The sequence below is a fragment of the Streptopelia decaocto genome (genome assembly GCF_964273445.1).
Source record: "Streptopelia decaocto genome assembly, chromosome: 1".
In the NCBI taxonomy this organism is placed as follows: Eukaryota; Metazoa; Chordata; class Aves; order Columbiformes; family Columbidae; genus Streptopelia; species Streptopelia decaocto.
Genome location: NC_138663.1, coordinates 13580802 through 13597459, shown reverse-complemented (window position 1 = coordinate 13597459; position 16658 = coordinate 13580802). Strand labels below are relative to the sequence as shown.

The 16658-nt window shown below is 42.3% G+C and overlaps 3 protein-coding genes across 5 annotated transcripts in view; 2 read left to right on the top strand and 1 right to left on the bottom strand.

Moving 5' to 3' along the window:
• RSBN1L (round spermatid basic protein 1 like) overlaps positions 1-9637 on the top strand; it is a 56297-nt gene extending 46660 nt beyond the window's left edge. For both annotated transcript variants that reach the window (XM_082043873.1, XM_082043872.1), the window contains 2 exons: positions 1320-1428; positions 1521-9637. In XM_082043873.1, coding sequence (XP_081899999.1) covers positions 1320-1428; positions 1521-2177 — 766 coding nt within the window. In that variant the 3' untranslated portion in view covers positions 2178-9637. The remainder of the gene's footprint in view (positions 1-1319; positions 1429-1520) is intronic.
• A 1729-nt stretch (positions 9638-11366) lies between these two features.
• TMEM60 (transmembrane protein 60) lies at positions 11367-15887 on the bottom strand. Its single transcript, XM_082043969.1, has 2 exons — positions 15713-15887; positions 11367-12035 (listed from the first exon to the last, which is right to left on the bottom strand). Exon 2 carries the CDS (start codon positions 11991-11993, stop codon positions 11589-11591), a length of 405 nt encoding a protein of 134 aa, XP_081900095.1. The 5' UTR covers positions 11994-12035; positions 15713-15887; the 3' UTR covers positions 11367-11588.
• Positions 15888-16337: 450 nt separating this feature from the next.
• The window catches only part of PHTF2 (putative homeodomain transcription factor 2), a 66991-nt gene continuing 66670 nt past the window's right edge, over positions 16338-16658 (top strand). For both annotated transcript variants that reach the window (XM_082043917.1, XM_082043914.1), the window contains exon 1: positions 16338-16473. The gene's annotated coding sequence lies outside the window, so the exon portion shown is untranslated. The remainder of the gene's footprint in view (positions 16474-16658) is intronic.

The following is a 16658-nucleotide window of genomic DNA, read 5'->3' as shown; positions in this document are numbered from 1 at the left end:
CGCCCCCCGCCACGTCAGCCGCTCTCTCGCAATGGCTGCCGGGGCTTTGGCGATCGGGACCCGCCGGGAATCAGGCTGTCCCTGTACGTTTCCCTCTGAGCTTCCTAATCTCGGCTGAACCTCGTGGTCTGCTGATAACCTATATAAAATAAACATGTCTCCTCAGTTTAAAAAAAACTGATAAACTGTACATCTGTACATCGTTGCCTACTTCTCAGAATGTTGGTAACAAAATATACATCTCGCTTTTAAAGAGTGCGTGAATATGGTTAAATAAACTCTGAAATGTACTGGGCCCTGGTACATCGGAGCTGGTGGCAGCAGGAGGGGGATCCCGGGGGTCCCGGCGGGAACTGGGGGGGCCAGTGGTGGGATGAGGAGGGCGGCGGGGAAGGAAGAAACTCATCAACCAGGCTCATTCTGGCTGATCGATTTTTTCCTTGCCAAACCACTCCCATGTGAGCTTTATCCTATGTCAATGAAATCTTTATATCACCATGTTTTGAAATAAACCTTTTAAAAACCAAACATCCTGCAAAAGCAAACACATGGAGCTTGGTTTCATATGTTTCCCTTGAAGAACTGAGTTTGGCTTTCAGATCAGGAAGTGATAAGGATTGTAGCTGGTTTAGCATTTTGTTAGCTGATTCTGGATAATGACTCTAAAGGAATTACAGAAAGGGTGTGCATTTCTTCGGAGGAGATACTGTGGGTTGAGAGGTGAATTCTCCTAACAGTTTGAATACAGAGATGAACCTTAATTCAGATTTTGCCCTTCTGTAGCTCACTAGGGAGCACAGATAGGAATGCATTTTTAAGGAATGTTTTGTGGAGGATGTCAGCATTTGCTCCTTATTAGCACTGTGTCAGCTTCATGTAGGTTCAGCTTTACTACTAAGATACTCTGCAATGTTTCCCATAATACTAGTCAGACTGCTGCGTGCTTTGAGGTACTTGATGGGTGTATCATGTTAGTGTTGACAGAGTAAGCCCAGTGGATCTGGGGCATCTGTCTTTCAGCATCAAGGCAGACAGAGGTCAATTAAAAATAAAAATTAAAAATACTGACTTTCGTTGACCTTTCATTGTTGCTTTTACTGTCACTGTAAAGAAATTGTGGTTAATTCATTTAACCAGTTTAATGAGGTTGTGTTTGAGAATTAACCATTTTAATCAACCTTTTTTTCTTAATGTAGGTTATACTAGAGTGGATGAGGTTTTTTAATCATTAGCTTTATCCTTGCTTGCAGATTGTCTTTATTATTCTCCGTAGCATGTTAGTTTCAGGCTCTGACTCTGCAATCCTTATTCTTCTGTAGGTCTGAGCAGCCTCGTATAACCAAAGATGTAATTTGTTTTCATGCTGAAGACTTCTTAGAGGTAGTTCAGCGAATGCAATTGGATTTGCATGAGCCTCCACTCTCACAGGTAAGCGTGCTATGAACTGTTGATCAGGTGTATTCTAGGTCCTAAATCAGAGTTTTCACCCCCCCTTTTGTTTTTTTCCTTTTTTCCTCCAGTGTGTCCAGTGGGTTGACGATGCAAAACTTAATCAGCTGCGAAGGGAAGGCATTCGATATGCCAGAATTCAGTTATTCGATAATGACATTTATTTTATCCCAAGGAATGTTGTGCACCAGTTCAAAACAGTTTCGGCTGTGTGCAGTTTGGCTTGGCACATCCGGCTCAAGCTGTATCATTCAGAGGAAGAACTTTCTCAAAATACAAGTACTGTTGAAGCAGGGACCTCTGCAGACCCCAAGTCTTCGGTTATTGGACTTCAGACTGACAGCAGAATTTGTACAATAAGCAAAAATACCTCCGAAGACACCAAATTTTCAGATGCTCTGCAGACAAAGTATCTGCAGCAGGAATTTATGCCGATAAAACATGAACCTATTGCACCTCACCGAATAAAAGAAGAACCCATGAATGTTGATCTTGCTGAAAAGACAGTGGCACCTAATGACGTCGGGGGCCAGAATGTTCAGACTAGATTGGATCACGTGGAATTAACGGCGTTTAAGTTGGAAATGGATTCTAAATTTGAACCTGGCAACAAGGACTTACAAGGCAAGTTATGTCCTGGGGGTCACGTACATCCAGATGATACAAGACAACATAGTTCGTCATACCCCAAACTGCATGGACAAAGAGAGGATGATTTTTTGTGCTGAATTTGTATATATGGTTTTAAATTCCTTTTTAAACTTAATGATGTAATAATGTAAAGATTCATAAACTCTGTGAGGTAAGTTTGTGACTTGCCTTCGCATCTGTTACAGAAAATAGTTATGTAGCTTTGTAACATTCCTCAGTGCCTGTCCATAACTGTGAAGTATCAAAGCACTTAGGGCCAGATGCACTGTAAACACTGCAGGTTTAACATAAAGAAGTCTTTAAATAATTTTGAGTTGTAGGTTTTAGAGTAGAGCTGACATTTAACATATATATTTTTTGTAAGATGAGCCAGAATTCTTTTTGACAATTCCAGGCTTTTCCATAGAGCTTATTTATACCAATTTTTTCATTTTAAATGTGTCAGCACTGTAGTGTAAATATCTTTTTTAAAAATCTTTTTAGTGTGATTTATACTGAAATGTGAGCCACTTAATAAAGGTTCATAATAACAGATTGGTTTTATTTTTGGGTCTGCAAAAAATAATTCAGTTAAACTGCCTCTCTACATGGTTCTGTTTCTACCTGCACTAAGGCATAGGATGCCCTTACGCCGTCATGGGGCGAGATGTAGCAACGTGAGGTAGAGCTGAGGCATTCTTTGTAAATGGAGATCAGTCAGTGCAAAATCAGTCCTCCCTTGACAGGATCCCTCACAGCTGCTCGCTACAGGCGCTTCCCAAACTGCTGTGGTCAGATGCTGGGGTGGAACCGAGCGGCAGCCCTGGTCCTCCTGTGGGGCACAGCGGTGGAGCTGGGGCGACCTCTGCCCCTGCTCAAACCACAGCTGGAACAGCTCCATTTCACAGCAGAAAGAACCACCCCCCTCAACTTAAATCAGGTATCTGACTAAAATTAAAGAATGTTTAAACCTTTACTTATCGACCTGTAAAGGCCTCAGGTTTAGCAGTGGCCTGTGATGCCCAGGAATTGCTCCCTGCGCTGATAGCGCCAGGCAATAAAGATACTTGCCAGTATGTCTAGTAGGAAGATTCCTCCTCAGTTCAGTTTGTAAATGAGAATTGTTTCGTTACAATAATAACAGTGGTGTCCAAGTTAACTGCTCTCTCTTCCCACCTATGGAACGCTTGAGTTCTCTTAAGCCATGCTCTGAGGGAAGAGGATTTCAAGGCTAGCTAGCATCTCATGTGGTCATGGCAAAAACTCCAGCATTTAACTTATTTGATTCTTTGTGTAACATATTACTGTATAGTTCAAACACATCTGAATGATACTTCTTTTTCAGGTAGCTACAACTTGCAGTAAACTGTCCTACAGCCTGTCTTTCAACTAAATATTTAAAACTTAAGAACCTTAGGCCTATTGTTACTTCCAAAGCCCTATCTATCTACGATTTTTGTTTTATTTTTCCGTATAACTTTCTGAAAGTATGTTCCTAGTGTGTACCCAGTTTATAACCTTTGATGCGCTTAACTGATCACTTTGGCTTCATTTGTAGCAATAGAACAATATGATTTCCAGGTGATGTCCAGTTCAACTAGCTGAGGCCCTTTTGTTGCAAATGGTTTTTGCTTATAGGTAGTTAAAATTCAAAATGTTACTGCGTACTTATGCCTGGCACTCAAATCTGCCATTTAACAGATGAGTGCTCTGATTTGTTTAAATCTAAAATAGGTCTGGCAAGGAATTATTAATTAAATCAATATTTGAATTGCTAAACATTACTCCTACATAGCCATAATTACGTATTGGAGAAGCAATAGAAACATGAATCTTTTGGATGTGGCTAATATGTCTGTAAGTCTAACTGGTGGATTCTTGGATGCTGGCTAAGAGGTTAGAACCAGTTTTGCAGCCTCAGGGATCATGCTTTCCCCTCACACCAGGAGCAGATGATTAATGTGTGACATGATTATTCCTCTAGCAGATTCTGATTTGAAAAACTAATTGGTTTGTGTAACAATTTGAGCCTTTCTGATAAAAATGTGGTCTCAGCTCCCTTTGTGTTTTCTGAATTATCTGGAAACTTCCACCTGTAATCTCTGACTTTCTGAGCATCCATACACAATTATGGAGCCTTCTGTCCATGTTCTCTGTGCCTGCCATTGGAGAGCAGTGGAAGAGAAGAAAGAGCAGAGCTGCATGTTGTAATTTGCTCTATGCATGCAGCTTTCCAAGGGGGTTAGCAGAAGGCTCCAGCTTTATCAAAACCAGCCTTGCCAGATACTGGTTTTTAAAAAAAGATTCTATACTACTCATCCATATGCTGATTGTTCATTGGAGTTGTTTGTGGGGGTTTTTTTGGTGGGTTTTTTTGTTGTTTTTTCCACTTGGTCAGATTTTAGTGAAGTGTATGCATACATCCCCTTGGCAGCCAACATCTTCCTGCATCACAGGCCCTGTCTCAACTGAAAAAAGAAATCTTTGAAAATGATTTAGCAAAATCATAACTTTATACTTAAGAGCAGAACTTCATTTCCCTTTGAAGACCTGCTCAGTGCCATTATGGCCTCAAACTTCTGCTCAGGTTATGTCGTGGTTCTGAAATTGTGTTTCTAAACTGCCTACAACTTCAATCCTTTTTTTTCTTTTTTTTTTTTTTTAATCACTTTCAGAATTTTAGGAACTTAAAAGTGGCAGGTTTTGCGGTTTTTGTGTATCTGTTATTTTGATTTTTGAGACAGACTAGATTCTCATTTTGGGGCAGAATTCCTTGCAGGCACGATCTGAACAATACAGGGATTACCAATGGCTCTCAGAGCTCCTGTTGCATTCAAAGGTGTGAACGGTCTGGGTTGACTGGCTATATTAGTGTATATTCTTACTTTGCTTTAAAAAGAAAAAAGATTCTTTGTCCTGTACCTGTGCTGTACTCATTTTGATGCGGTTGCTCTTGAAGAGGGGAGTACGTTTTCTGAGAATTTCAGCTCCCAAATTGTTCATTAATCTGACAAAGGTCTTGCTTTGGTTTCCAGTGGTCCTATGCTATAACCTTTATTCCTGCTGCATACAACTTTATATTCAGACTTTTGCTTCAGCAATAAATCTTTCATGTCTTCTGATGTACTGAAACCAGTCTTTGCTTATTGCTTTTCCCCTCTCCCTGGATTTCAGTTGTATGTAAATATTTCTGTTATTTGGGCTGAAATCTCTGGTGTTTTGTTGTCTCTCTTGGCCCTTGTTCTTCTGCAGATTGGAAAACCTGCTTAAGGCCTCTTGCCTGTGCTGCAATGGTGTTGACATCTGTGCGTTTGCAGTGGTGTTCCAGTTAATGACATGATGTGCAGAAATTCAAACATGTTTTCCTAGATATTGGTACCGTATTTGTGGATAGCAAAGAATTGCATTGTTGCTGTCACTACCAATCGCTTTCAAGATGGTAGCTACTTTTTCCTTTTTTTTAATTACTGGATCTTTTGCATTTCACTGGCAACTGACTTCACGTGTTACGTACAAGTGTTACTCAGTGTTGTGTCATCCCCCAGCCCTTCAAATGCCTGCAAATTGACTCTGAAACAGCATTTTCATTACAGGTACTGCTGGCATGCAGATTTTCCCTTCCTTGTTACTATAGTGAATATTTCAATACTACTTTAACTGAAATATTAATTCTATCTAGTATTAGAAATAAAGTATTATTTGAGAGGGTGATGATTTAAGTATTCATCTGTGAAAGAATTCCTTGGTGATAAATAAAATTGATTTTTAAGCAGAAATACACGTGCACATTGGCATTGCAACTGATGTAGAAAATGGAAACGTGAAATAGGAGAAGGCTGTGAAACAGACCCGAACGTTACAGATTGGGAAAATTGAGTAAGTCTTCCAAAAAACACAGAACAGGTATTCATTGATCAAAATGACTGTTTTCTAATATCTGCATGTGAATAGGATGCTGAATTGATTGAAATAAATGCATTTTTTCTCCATGCTTCTTGGCAAAATAAACTATTGAAAGATGGCAGACCTGACGCTACTAGGATGAAAGCTGTACTAATTCTGATCAAAAGATAAAAGAACTTTTCAGGCTTCTCGTGTAATTTTCTTCAGTTTTTTTCTAGTGGTCAGATATTTAGAGAACATTTCCTATAGGCAGACCAGCACCTTTTATCTTACTGTGAATGTGTACAAGTTGGAAACGGAAAACACACATTTTCTGTGATCTGTGCTTTGCTGTGAATGATGCTGTTGAGAAGGTTCTCTTTGATTGTCAGTCACTGTGTTCAACTGGTATTTTAGTAATTTCTCAAATGGATGAAATGCACTTTAAGACCTGTATAATAGGCAATACTGAGATTTCATGCAGATTCCACTGCATTTGCAGCATACGTGGCAAACCCTGGGGAACTTTGATTCCCATCAGTCACTCACTTCATTTTTCTTAGAAATACAAACTGTGTTCTGTTCAGAAGCCGTGATTTAACTTAACAATATCTAGGTTGCTGTTTCTATTAGAATCATCAGGGACACTGACTTTGCAAATTTAGTGTATTATATTCTAACCACTGTTTTTCTTGATATTTCCTCTGCTCTGGAGCTGGGAGGTACCCGAATGCCAGCTAAACATTCATCTTTTCACATTCTGGTCGTGCTGGTAGATGAGCGTCCTGACGAGGCCATCAGTCCTAAGTAGTCCTATGCTGTTTGGTGTATGGTTATGATAATCTGATACAAACATTGATTAAAACAGCAGTTTAAACTTCTAATTTTATCAGGTTTTATTTTTCAGTTAGTATTTTGATATTACGCTGCCTTTTACCAATTAATTTCCATCCCACCTGAATGAAAAGTGCAGTGTTTGGTAGAGCGTAGGGGTGTGTGTTTAAGGTTTTTAATCTGGTTGTATTGGACAAAATAGGGCAGTTACCTGAGAAAGCTATTCTGTAAGTGTCTCAAGAAGAAAATCTTGAGAATTAGACCTGTCTGTGGAAAACTAACGGAAAATAAGTCAGGATTGCTAAAGCTGTATCCTAAACATGCAATAGCCCTCTAGTCCTTGTCCGTCTAATCAATGTAGTTGAGAGCCTTTAATCTCAGAAATCAAACTCTTAAGCATCTTTTAGCAGTGATTTCTTTATAAACTTCAAAAAGAACACTGAGGTTAAAGCTAACACAGATAAACTAAGCTTGAGTGCTCATGTCTTCCCTGTTTCTTGCTATTGCACTATCATTCTGCACTGTATTAAGACTTTTCTTACTTTTGCCTGCTTGTGATGTTGGTTTTGTCAGAAAAAGCAGATGGAAGGAAATAGCATTATTGAGTTTTCTGCTCTTTATCCAACTTCAGTACAAGGAGAAGATGTTGAATTAATAGTACTGTAGTGGTCCCACTTGCAGTGATTCCTTTGTGGCCTTAGGCCACAGAGCCTGATGCTTTCCCAATTCAGCAGCCAGTTGATACAGGGCTGTGCTCATATGGGAAGTTAAATCCACCCAAACCTTAATAACGGTACAACAAAGAGGTACAAACACCCATTCTCCAATTTGGTGTAGTTATTTTTACCTCAATTAAAAAAGAAAAAAAAGTGTGGTATGTTATGCAGTAGTGCTGTGCTTCCCATGATAATTAATTTAATACATTCAAAGAACTTATATCTGAGGATGCAGTTATTCAGGAGCTTTATTACTGAAAAGCAATGTTACATGTTCCCAAAATATAGTGGTGTTAAAACAGATAACACCTAATGTTGTTACAATGCGAGTCTCATCAATTTCACTTTTGTCAATACCTTTATGTCTCCCAACTTTTGAACTGGGCAAATGTGAAAATTTCTATTAGGTTACTCTTAAGATTTTGTTTCTGTACCACTATGGATATACACCAGAAAATAATACTGCTTTCATCTCTTAAACTGTTGTGTAACTGAGACCCTGTTTTTAACATTGTCACCCATGCGTAGCAATGCATTTTGGATGTGTTTACACATGTTCTTAAGAGTACTTAAAGTCTTTTGAGGGTGTGGATGTGTATGTCATGCAATTGTATTTTTCAAGTATAAAAAGAAAACTGGATACTGGTCTAAAATGGTGACAAGTCAGGAAAATCAGTATGAATAGGAAAATTGGAAATTATCGTTTCATGGCCTTTCACACATATACATTGAGAATTTTCCTTAATCAGAGAAAAGTAGATACTCGCCTGCAATGCATGCTGAAGTGTTCAAGCTTGTATAAATGATTTGAAGAGAAATAAATGTAGAATATGTATCTCCATATATCTCTATATATTATGTACATAATATATATTATCAACAGTTTAGTTTCGGAACAGCAATCTTTGAAATGCCTTGGAAAACAAAGCTGTTGGAGGCAGAGTCCTCCCCTGCTGTCCCCACCGCGCTGGGGACTTGGATCCACTTTCCCCTCTGCCCATTTCTCACAAATCAGCGTGAGCTGTCTCAGCACCAGCTTCACCAAATCTGCTTTTCACTCATTCTGTTCCATTTAACCAAGATCAGTTGACCAGGCTGTAAATTTCAGAAAAGGTGTGAGTGGAGCTCATTCCATGTTGAAGCTGCCAGCAGCACCTTTGAGAACTGGGTAGTTCCTGCAACAGCTCCTGGGAAGGTCATGGTGGGCTGCAGTGTACTTTGTGTCATGAATCCTTTTGAATGAAGTTCTGATATCACAAAAAAGCCCGAGTGTGTGTACCAAAGTGTCAGTATGGTTTAGGTCTGTTAAATCTGATATAAAATATTGTCAAAAGGGATATTTCTCTTATCGAAATAGCTTTGCAAACAAAGCTGAGCCACTTGCATGTGTTTGTGTCCTTAAAAACACCTTGTTCAAAAGGAAATTAATTTGTGTGTGGCTCTGTAGGGCGCCAGAAAGCAACATCTGCTTCAGCTTTCAAAACCATTGTCATTTAATTCAAGGTTTATAAACCTTAAAAAAACACCACCACAAAGAAGGAAACCCAAGCAAAATCCCCCCAAACCCCAAACCAACCTGAAATACCAAACCAAATAACAAACAAGCCAAACCCACAAGCAAAACACTGCAATTGTTGGTATTTTTCTCCTGAATTAGAGGCAGCAATTACAAGGAGATTTGGAACAACTGTGTTCAATTCCAGTTAATTAGAGATGCCAAACTTTCAGATAATTGTTACATCTGTGAAATAGAAGGAGTTTGTTAAGGGGGCAGATTTCACCATTCGTTGCCCATCTTGCTAATAATATACCAGGTCCTAATGAGGGTAGTTCTTATTCTCTCATCATTTGTTGTGATAAGTTATAATGATCTGCTAAAATCATCAGCTTGACTGAGGAAAGCTGCTCTGCTCTTCTGAGCAGTGTGTGGGGTTTTGGCATCATGTGAACAGGGCCTTTTTGTGTTTTATTCTGTGACAATCATCAGATGTGGGAAGACTGTGGGTACTTGGTTCCATAACATACCAGAGATATGTGTGTGTGTGTATATTTGTCTTAAGTGCTTAAATGCTTGTTATGTATTTGCAGGAATGTTAAGTGCTTCATAAAAGTTTACCTTAACTGGAGTAACTATTTAGATGCTTCCTTCTCCATAAATTCTTAAAGCATCCAATAAAACTACACCTGAGGTGTAGCTTGCCTGCCAGGGGCTGTACCTGGACTGTCACATCCTTGGCAGCTCAGTGACCGCAGTTTCCATTTGACAGTGCTGATGAAGTGCTGAAGGGGGCGAAACGGGACATAGAGATTAAGCATATTCTCTATACTGTATATATACACACATACACTTACATATAGCATATAAATGTGTGTGCTCACTCTCACATTTTCCATATTCAGCAGGCCCAAGACCAGTTTGTCCCAGGAATCCTGTGTGAGTGGGCACGTCTCTCCAACACAGAGCAAGGTCCTTGTTCAGACCTAAGCAGGGCGGAGATACACACCTCCCAAAGAGCTGTTCCTCATAGGCACGGAAGGGAAAAGGGCTTTTTCAGCCATGGTTTCAGCTTCCTACAAATTATGTGATGTTTATAAACCGGGGCTGAGTACATGGATTTGCTCAGAAAAAGCCGACATGTTTTTGTTATAATAAAGGGGATGTAAATATTTTGAATTTTTTAAACAGCTAATGATTAGAAATTTTTTTGGTCATTCCTTGGTTTCTCCTTTAGCAAGGTGGGACAGTTAGCTGCTCTGAGGCAGACATGATTTTAATTCTTTTTAAAGCTCATTTATTACCTGATGTTATGAATTGGGATCTATTGCCTTAGAAGGGAACAGGCTGGTTTCTTAAATAAAGCCCTTTAGCAGTTTCCACCACTATGCTTCCCATGTATTTATGGCCACATCTGTGTTGCTGAAGAGCAAACAGAAAATTCAAACACTGTAGGAAGATTTTTTTTTTTTAAGACAAGTACAGTTGAATGCACATAATTAAAATTTTATTTGTGAGATACTTTGATCTCATTACCTCCTGTTACCTTAGGGTGTTTTTTCTGGGCTCTTTTCATTCACTAGACATTTTTTTGTACCTAAGACAATTTAAATGCTTCAGTATTTTCAGCATGCATGTTAATTATGTCCTAGACAACTTTCACATTTGAATTTGGTGTTACTGTAGCTCCTGGAAGTGCACTGTCAGTCCATAAAATATGCTTATGTTTCCAGCTCTACCCAGAAGTCCCATTCATTGCATTTGTTACTTGAAATTTCAAGTTCATTTACTCACATCTGAGCTTGCCAGTATTCCATAAAACAAAGACTTCACTCCTAGAGATTTAATATACTAGGGCATTAAAATACATCTTCCTAAGGCACCACTTCAGCAAGTATAAAGCCATCACAGAGCTCACCCTGTAGCTTCAGTCTTTAACAGCTCTGGTGATTCTCACTTGGAAATGTCATCACCATTGTCTCTCTCTTCTCTGCAGCTACAGTTCTCCCTGGGTAAACATACTGCTTGTCTTAGCAGCTTAAAAAGTGCTTATTTTTAGTCTTCCAGACTCAAAAGTGGAGTCTCACTGTCAGAAAGGCCAAGTAATTTTATTATTTTTTTGCTCTTACTTGGCAGCTATGAGTTGTTATTGATTCAGCACATTATACTGTTAACTGGTTATTTCTTGAGTGACAGCATCAAGTAGCAGAAGACTTAAGTCCTTGTTTCAAGGATTACCCTGTGTGCTGAATGGTCTGGGATAGAACACTTGTGGTTCCTTTGGAAAGACCTTCTCCCTGGATGTGAAGAGCCAGTATGTTATTCTGTGTAACAACAGTAATAATCATATTAGAACATCTTTTATTGGACAAATACTTTTATTTACAAGAGCATCTATGATAGTTTTAAAATTTAAAAAAAATGGAACAAGTTTACTTCTGGTCTCCAGCCTGGTTTAGGTGAAGTCTCCAGCCTGATTGATTTCTTATTTGGTGTTCTAGTTTGGAGATCAAGTTTGTGGCAAAACTGTAATAATCCAGTAATTGGTACCAATCTCGGTGTTGAAAACCACATAGTATAGCTTAGTCTCTTCGTACATAGAAGATATTATATCCAAGTTCGATCATACCCCCAATAAGCAAGGCCCACAAGGGGATAAATACATAGGCCAGCTTCATTGTTGTAAACCGTTGCAGTTTAGCACAGAGGGCAAGGCAGAAAGCCAATTTAAGTAGCATTGCAACGAGATACCAGGTTTTTTTCTTGATGTTTTGGGAGCCATTGCGAGGGTCGAAGCCAGACTTGCAACGTCCAGCCATTTTTACAATCAACATAACTAGAAGAATAGTATCAAATATCCAGACTGGAATAAAAATGAGGAACCAGTTCCATGGCGCTTTCTCATCCAACTTTAGCACCAGCATGATGAGGAAGAGTAACGTAAAGAGCCATGTCAGTAGTACTCTCTGCGCCAGGGACATTCTCATTTAAACAGCTTTCAGAGGAAGTCTTTCACTGTCAGCAACAACCTAACAAAACAAAAGAGGAGGGGGAAGCCATCAAAAGATGCCACTACACAACCATTAGGTATATTCCTAAAAGGAGGCTCATTTCTTGTTCTTGCTTTCCCACCTACACACCTAGTGTTTCTTTGGTAACCACCACCCTCAGCGAAGCACTCTTCTGGCCCTGTCCACCATTCCATTTAAGAGCCTTAAGTCAGCTATGGAACCTACCTTAATGTAAATTTGTTCTGTGAAACAAATGATGCTTTCATCCTGAACTAGCTCCTTTAGGGATTTTTGTGTGCTAAGAATACGTTTAGATCCATTTTCCTCCAGCACTGAGGTGCTCATAATTAGCACTTGAAAATAAACCTAACAATTCTCTCTCTATAATCAATAATCATAGTAAAATATAAACCAACTAACAAGCACAAGTAACCAACCATCTGAAAGATCCTGCAGCTGAAATGCCCCAGGCTGAAGCTGAGCCAGGCAGCACTGCTGCTTGAGGTCAAGCAGCAAACTCCTAAAAGCTACAGATAATGTTGGCATTTTGGCAAGTATGCAGACAGGAACACTACTGAGGTTTATTGGCTTGCTAGTGTATTTATATTTCTATGTAGTCATGGCAAAAGAAAAACGAGGATATCTGGCACTACAGTCATGAAACGTAGTGTTGATATTCCTAACTGAAAGGCTTTCGCTACTGCATCTGCCAAAAGCCTTTCACTGCAAGCGTAAAGAGCAGAGGTGAGAACAACTATGATCTTAAGACTTCACGCTACAAATACATGGATCATCTATATCAGTGAAATGGTGCTGAAATAGGTTTAACTATTTAAAAAAATTGCCAATTCCCTTTGGAACGCTGATATTCTTTAATTTGAAAGAAGAAACTGAGCTTTGATTTGTTCCAGATTACAAAAATCCTTAAATAACTGAAAGTGAGACAATGTGTTCTGAAGCATCTAACCCTCTCTGCCAGAAACCGTGAGGGAAGGACAAGAGCTGCTCCTCCCTTCTCCTCGGTGCTCACAAGCTACTGCTGCTTCCCATGTTCTTACTGATGCTCACAAGATCACCCCATTAAGCCTATTAAACTCACTGAACAAGCAGAAATCTATTAGTACCTTTTTATTTTTAACTGGGTTAGTTTTTTTTTGCCAGATTATCAAGTTGAACCAGCTTTGTACTCAGATTAGCATTGGAACCAGAAGGGAAGTAAAAGCTGCTGGCTTAACTGGTTAGGAGATGACATTAAAGCTAAGGGATAACTATTTTGTATACCACTAAAATTATCCTACAATTTCAATCTGGGTCTTCAGACAGTTCAGCAGACCTACTTTTTTGTTCAGTCTGGGCTTGAAGGTTCAATGGATTTGACCTGGTGGATAGTAGTGGGATTTCTCTCAAGGAAAAGATCCAGTTTAGCCTAAAATAATCTAAATTGGAGTTACTGTCAGTGCATCTCTTCCCTTGTGTTAGGGCTGACGCTTGTGTGACCCAGAGCAGGCCAGTTCCTTGAGCAGAACCAGCAAAAGAAAAAAGTTTAAAATAGGATTTTCGTAGTTTGCTTCTTGCTGTCTCAGTTCTGCTCAGATCCAAGGGTCTGGTGACAGCCAGTTACTGGCCAGGTGGAACAGAGATCCCCTCCTTAGGGAAGGGGTGAAGGTGAGTATGGACACTAATGCAAGAGTTAATTGCTAAGCAGACAAATCACTGTGGGAGGTTTAGACAGCATTGCTCTTTTCTTGTTACAGAAACACACCTAAAGCAGCTGGCAGGTGCAGAAGATTATGGAACAATTACTGTGACCTGCCTGAAGTACTTCCAGTATTTTGACAATATTCCCAATAATTTCAAGTGCCAGACTGCAGCTGAAGTGAAACAGGTAGCAATCTGAAACAAAGTTTGGACATTCCTTTAATGAGAAACTTTTTGATAACTAGTTGTAGAAATCAATGCTACAGATACTACAATAAGGAGACTCTCCTGTTAGCAAACTGGGGAAAGTGGAAACCAAAGAAACAGAATGGAAACTTGGGCCTGAAAGGAAAAAAGGAATTCAACACTGTGATAAAGTATCCAGTTATCAGATACTTAAAGAAGGTGCTATCAACTGTCTCAGAAAGAAACAGAAAGCTATTAAAGATACAGTAGTTGAGGCTACTGAATTTGAAGGTTGATCACTCGATCAAAAGATTCACAGCTTTCCTGAGCATTCAGAACCACTTTATAACAATTTTCTAAAAACCACAGGCAGAAAACTCAGCACGGGACATTATACTGCCTTTCTTTGACCTAACTGAAGAGATGTAACCACAAGATTGGACAGGACTGCAAGACTCCATTCAACATTAGCAGCTATTTTTGATGAAAACTCAAGAAAATCCACATGTCCTACAGTCCAAGTAAAGGAAGCTTTGAAATTCTGAAGACTAAGAGCTGGGGATACAGCCGACATAACGATGAAGACTTTCATTACATGGAGCACTTGGTCATCTCTATTAGGAAAGAGAGGGGATTCTCAGCAGGTTCTTAGCTACAGGCCAGCTATCACAAGATGCTTAATGCTGGAGAAAGGATGCAAATACGGTACAAGTCTAAACCAGCTCTTCTGTGTAAACGCTGAAGAAATGTCAGAGCATAAAAATAAAAAAAAAGCTCTGGACTCCTTGTAGGACTCACATAATTAATAGTAAGTGAAACATTTCACTAATGAGAAACACCATGACTGACCTTGGCAAGAAGATCTGCATAATTAGAATGCTATGATAGCTAATTATATCCTATTTAGAAGGAAAAAAAAACAAAGAGGGAAACTTACACATAACATTCAACTCAATATTAATGATAACATAGATCTATAGATTTAAATTTAAACCTTAACCGTTGCCTAATAAAGGTCAGAAAGTGATATTATACTGAAAACAAATGAAATAGAACTCTAGGTTGATTAAGCGATATTTTAAAGACAATTCCAGTAGGTATGAGTAATAACACCTAGAGAGAAATATTCTGGTAGCCCCATTTTAAAACCACACTAAACTAGTCTGATAGGAATACAGGTCAGGTATTCACAAGTTGTCCTTGCAGTTGGTTCCTTCTTAGTTCTGGGAGTCTGTGTAGATTTGAAAGCGTAAACAAAGTAAAACTACAACATCCCCTTAACTGGAGAGAAACTGTAATTTAAGAGCTTTTGTGACTCCCGGGTGCTGAATTTGACTGAAAAAGAAAAAATTCAGAACCTATTCCGAGAAAAAGGATGAGGAAACCGGCGAACCAGCCAAGGGCTTCTAGCCCAGCCGCGGCAGCGCTGGAACCGCCCGCGGTGCCTCGGGCACCGGTCGCTGGCCCGGCCGGGACCGCCCACAGCCCGCTGGCCCGGGCGGCGGCAGCGGCTCGGGGAGCCCGGGCCGAACCCCGCGGGGCTGCGGCTCCGGCAGCTCCCGGACCGGCAGGGCCGACCCCGGAGCCCCTCGGGCCGGGGAACCGCCCGTCTGTCCCGCCCCCGCTCGCTAACGGAGGCGCGGACCGGCTGACCCCCCTGCTCCAGCTTTCCCCACCGGCTCCCGCCCCGCGCAGCTGCCCCGGCAGAGCCGCTCCCCCAGCCGCAGCGGGGCCCTGCCCGCCTGCAGGAGCACGGGCCCAACGCGGGACCCTGAGCTGGAAGCCCTCACCCTCCCTCCTGTGCCACCTACCGCACGGGCCCGGGCCGCCCTGCGCCGCCGCCGCCCTCACACAGACCCGCCGCCGCCGCCACCCTCGCAGGGTCCCGGCGCATCCCCCTCCCGCCCGGCTACCCGAGGCCGGACGCGCAGCTGAGGGGCAGCCAGGCTCTGCCGGCCCGTTCCGCCACAGGAAACCCACCGCCTTCCTCTGTCCCCGCCCCGGGCCTGGCTATTGGGCAGCGGGGACGCACGTGCTACTGCGCCCCGCTGTCACTGGGCAGCGATGAGGTCGCTCAAGTTAAATCCCGCCTCCCCCTCAGCTACTCGGTCGTGGCGATGCCCATCAAGGTCCGCCCGCCCCTCACAGCCGGCGGCAGTTCAGCCTTGAGCCCACCTCCTTCCATTCTCTTTGCCGTCCATTCGTGCAGAAGGCTGTCTGTCACACCGGCCCCGCCTACACCCTTCGGAGATATCCGTCAATAACCGCCCCACCTCCCTCGCGCTCTCATTGGGCAGCGCCACCGCCAGTCATATCTGGGGGCAGGGGAGGGGGCGGGGTTAGTTGCCGACCCGCTCCTGGCCCCGCCCCCGGCTCGGCGGCGCGCGCGGTCTCGGGTGGCGCGCTGTTGCTGCCGCCGCTGCCTCCCGGGCGCGCGCGCCTCCTCATCCTCCTTCCCCCGCCGCCCCGGCTGCCGCCTCGCGCGCGCCGCCGCCTCCCCGCCGTCTCGCGCTCCCCTCGCTGCTGTTGTCTGCGGCGCGCGCTGGCCCGCTCCGCGCGGCACTGGCGGCCGGTAAGGGTGGGACCCCCGGTCAGCGGGGCGGGGGGGGCTGGCGGGGAGGTGTCCCCACCCCGGCGGGAAGGGGCGGCAAGTTCCCCACGCGGCGGGGGAAGGGGCCGGCTCGGCGGGGGCGGGGGGAGGCGGCCGGAGCGGCTCCGGCTGAGGAGCCGGGGCGAGGCGGGGGTGCCCGCTCGGTG

Bases quoted from the DNA above. Each gene is read 5' to 3' on its own strand.
- TMEM60 (XM_082043969.1), bottom strand. From the start codon at position 11,993: ATGAGAATGTCCCTGGCGCAGAGAGTACTACTGACATGGCTCTTTACG.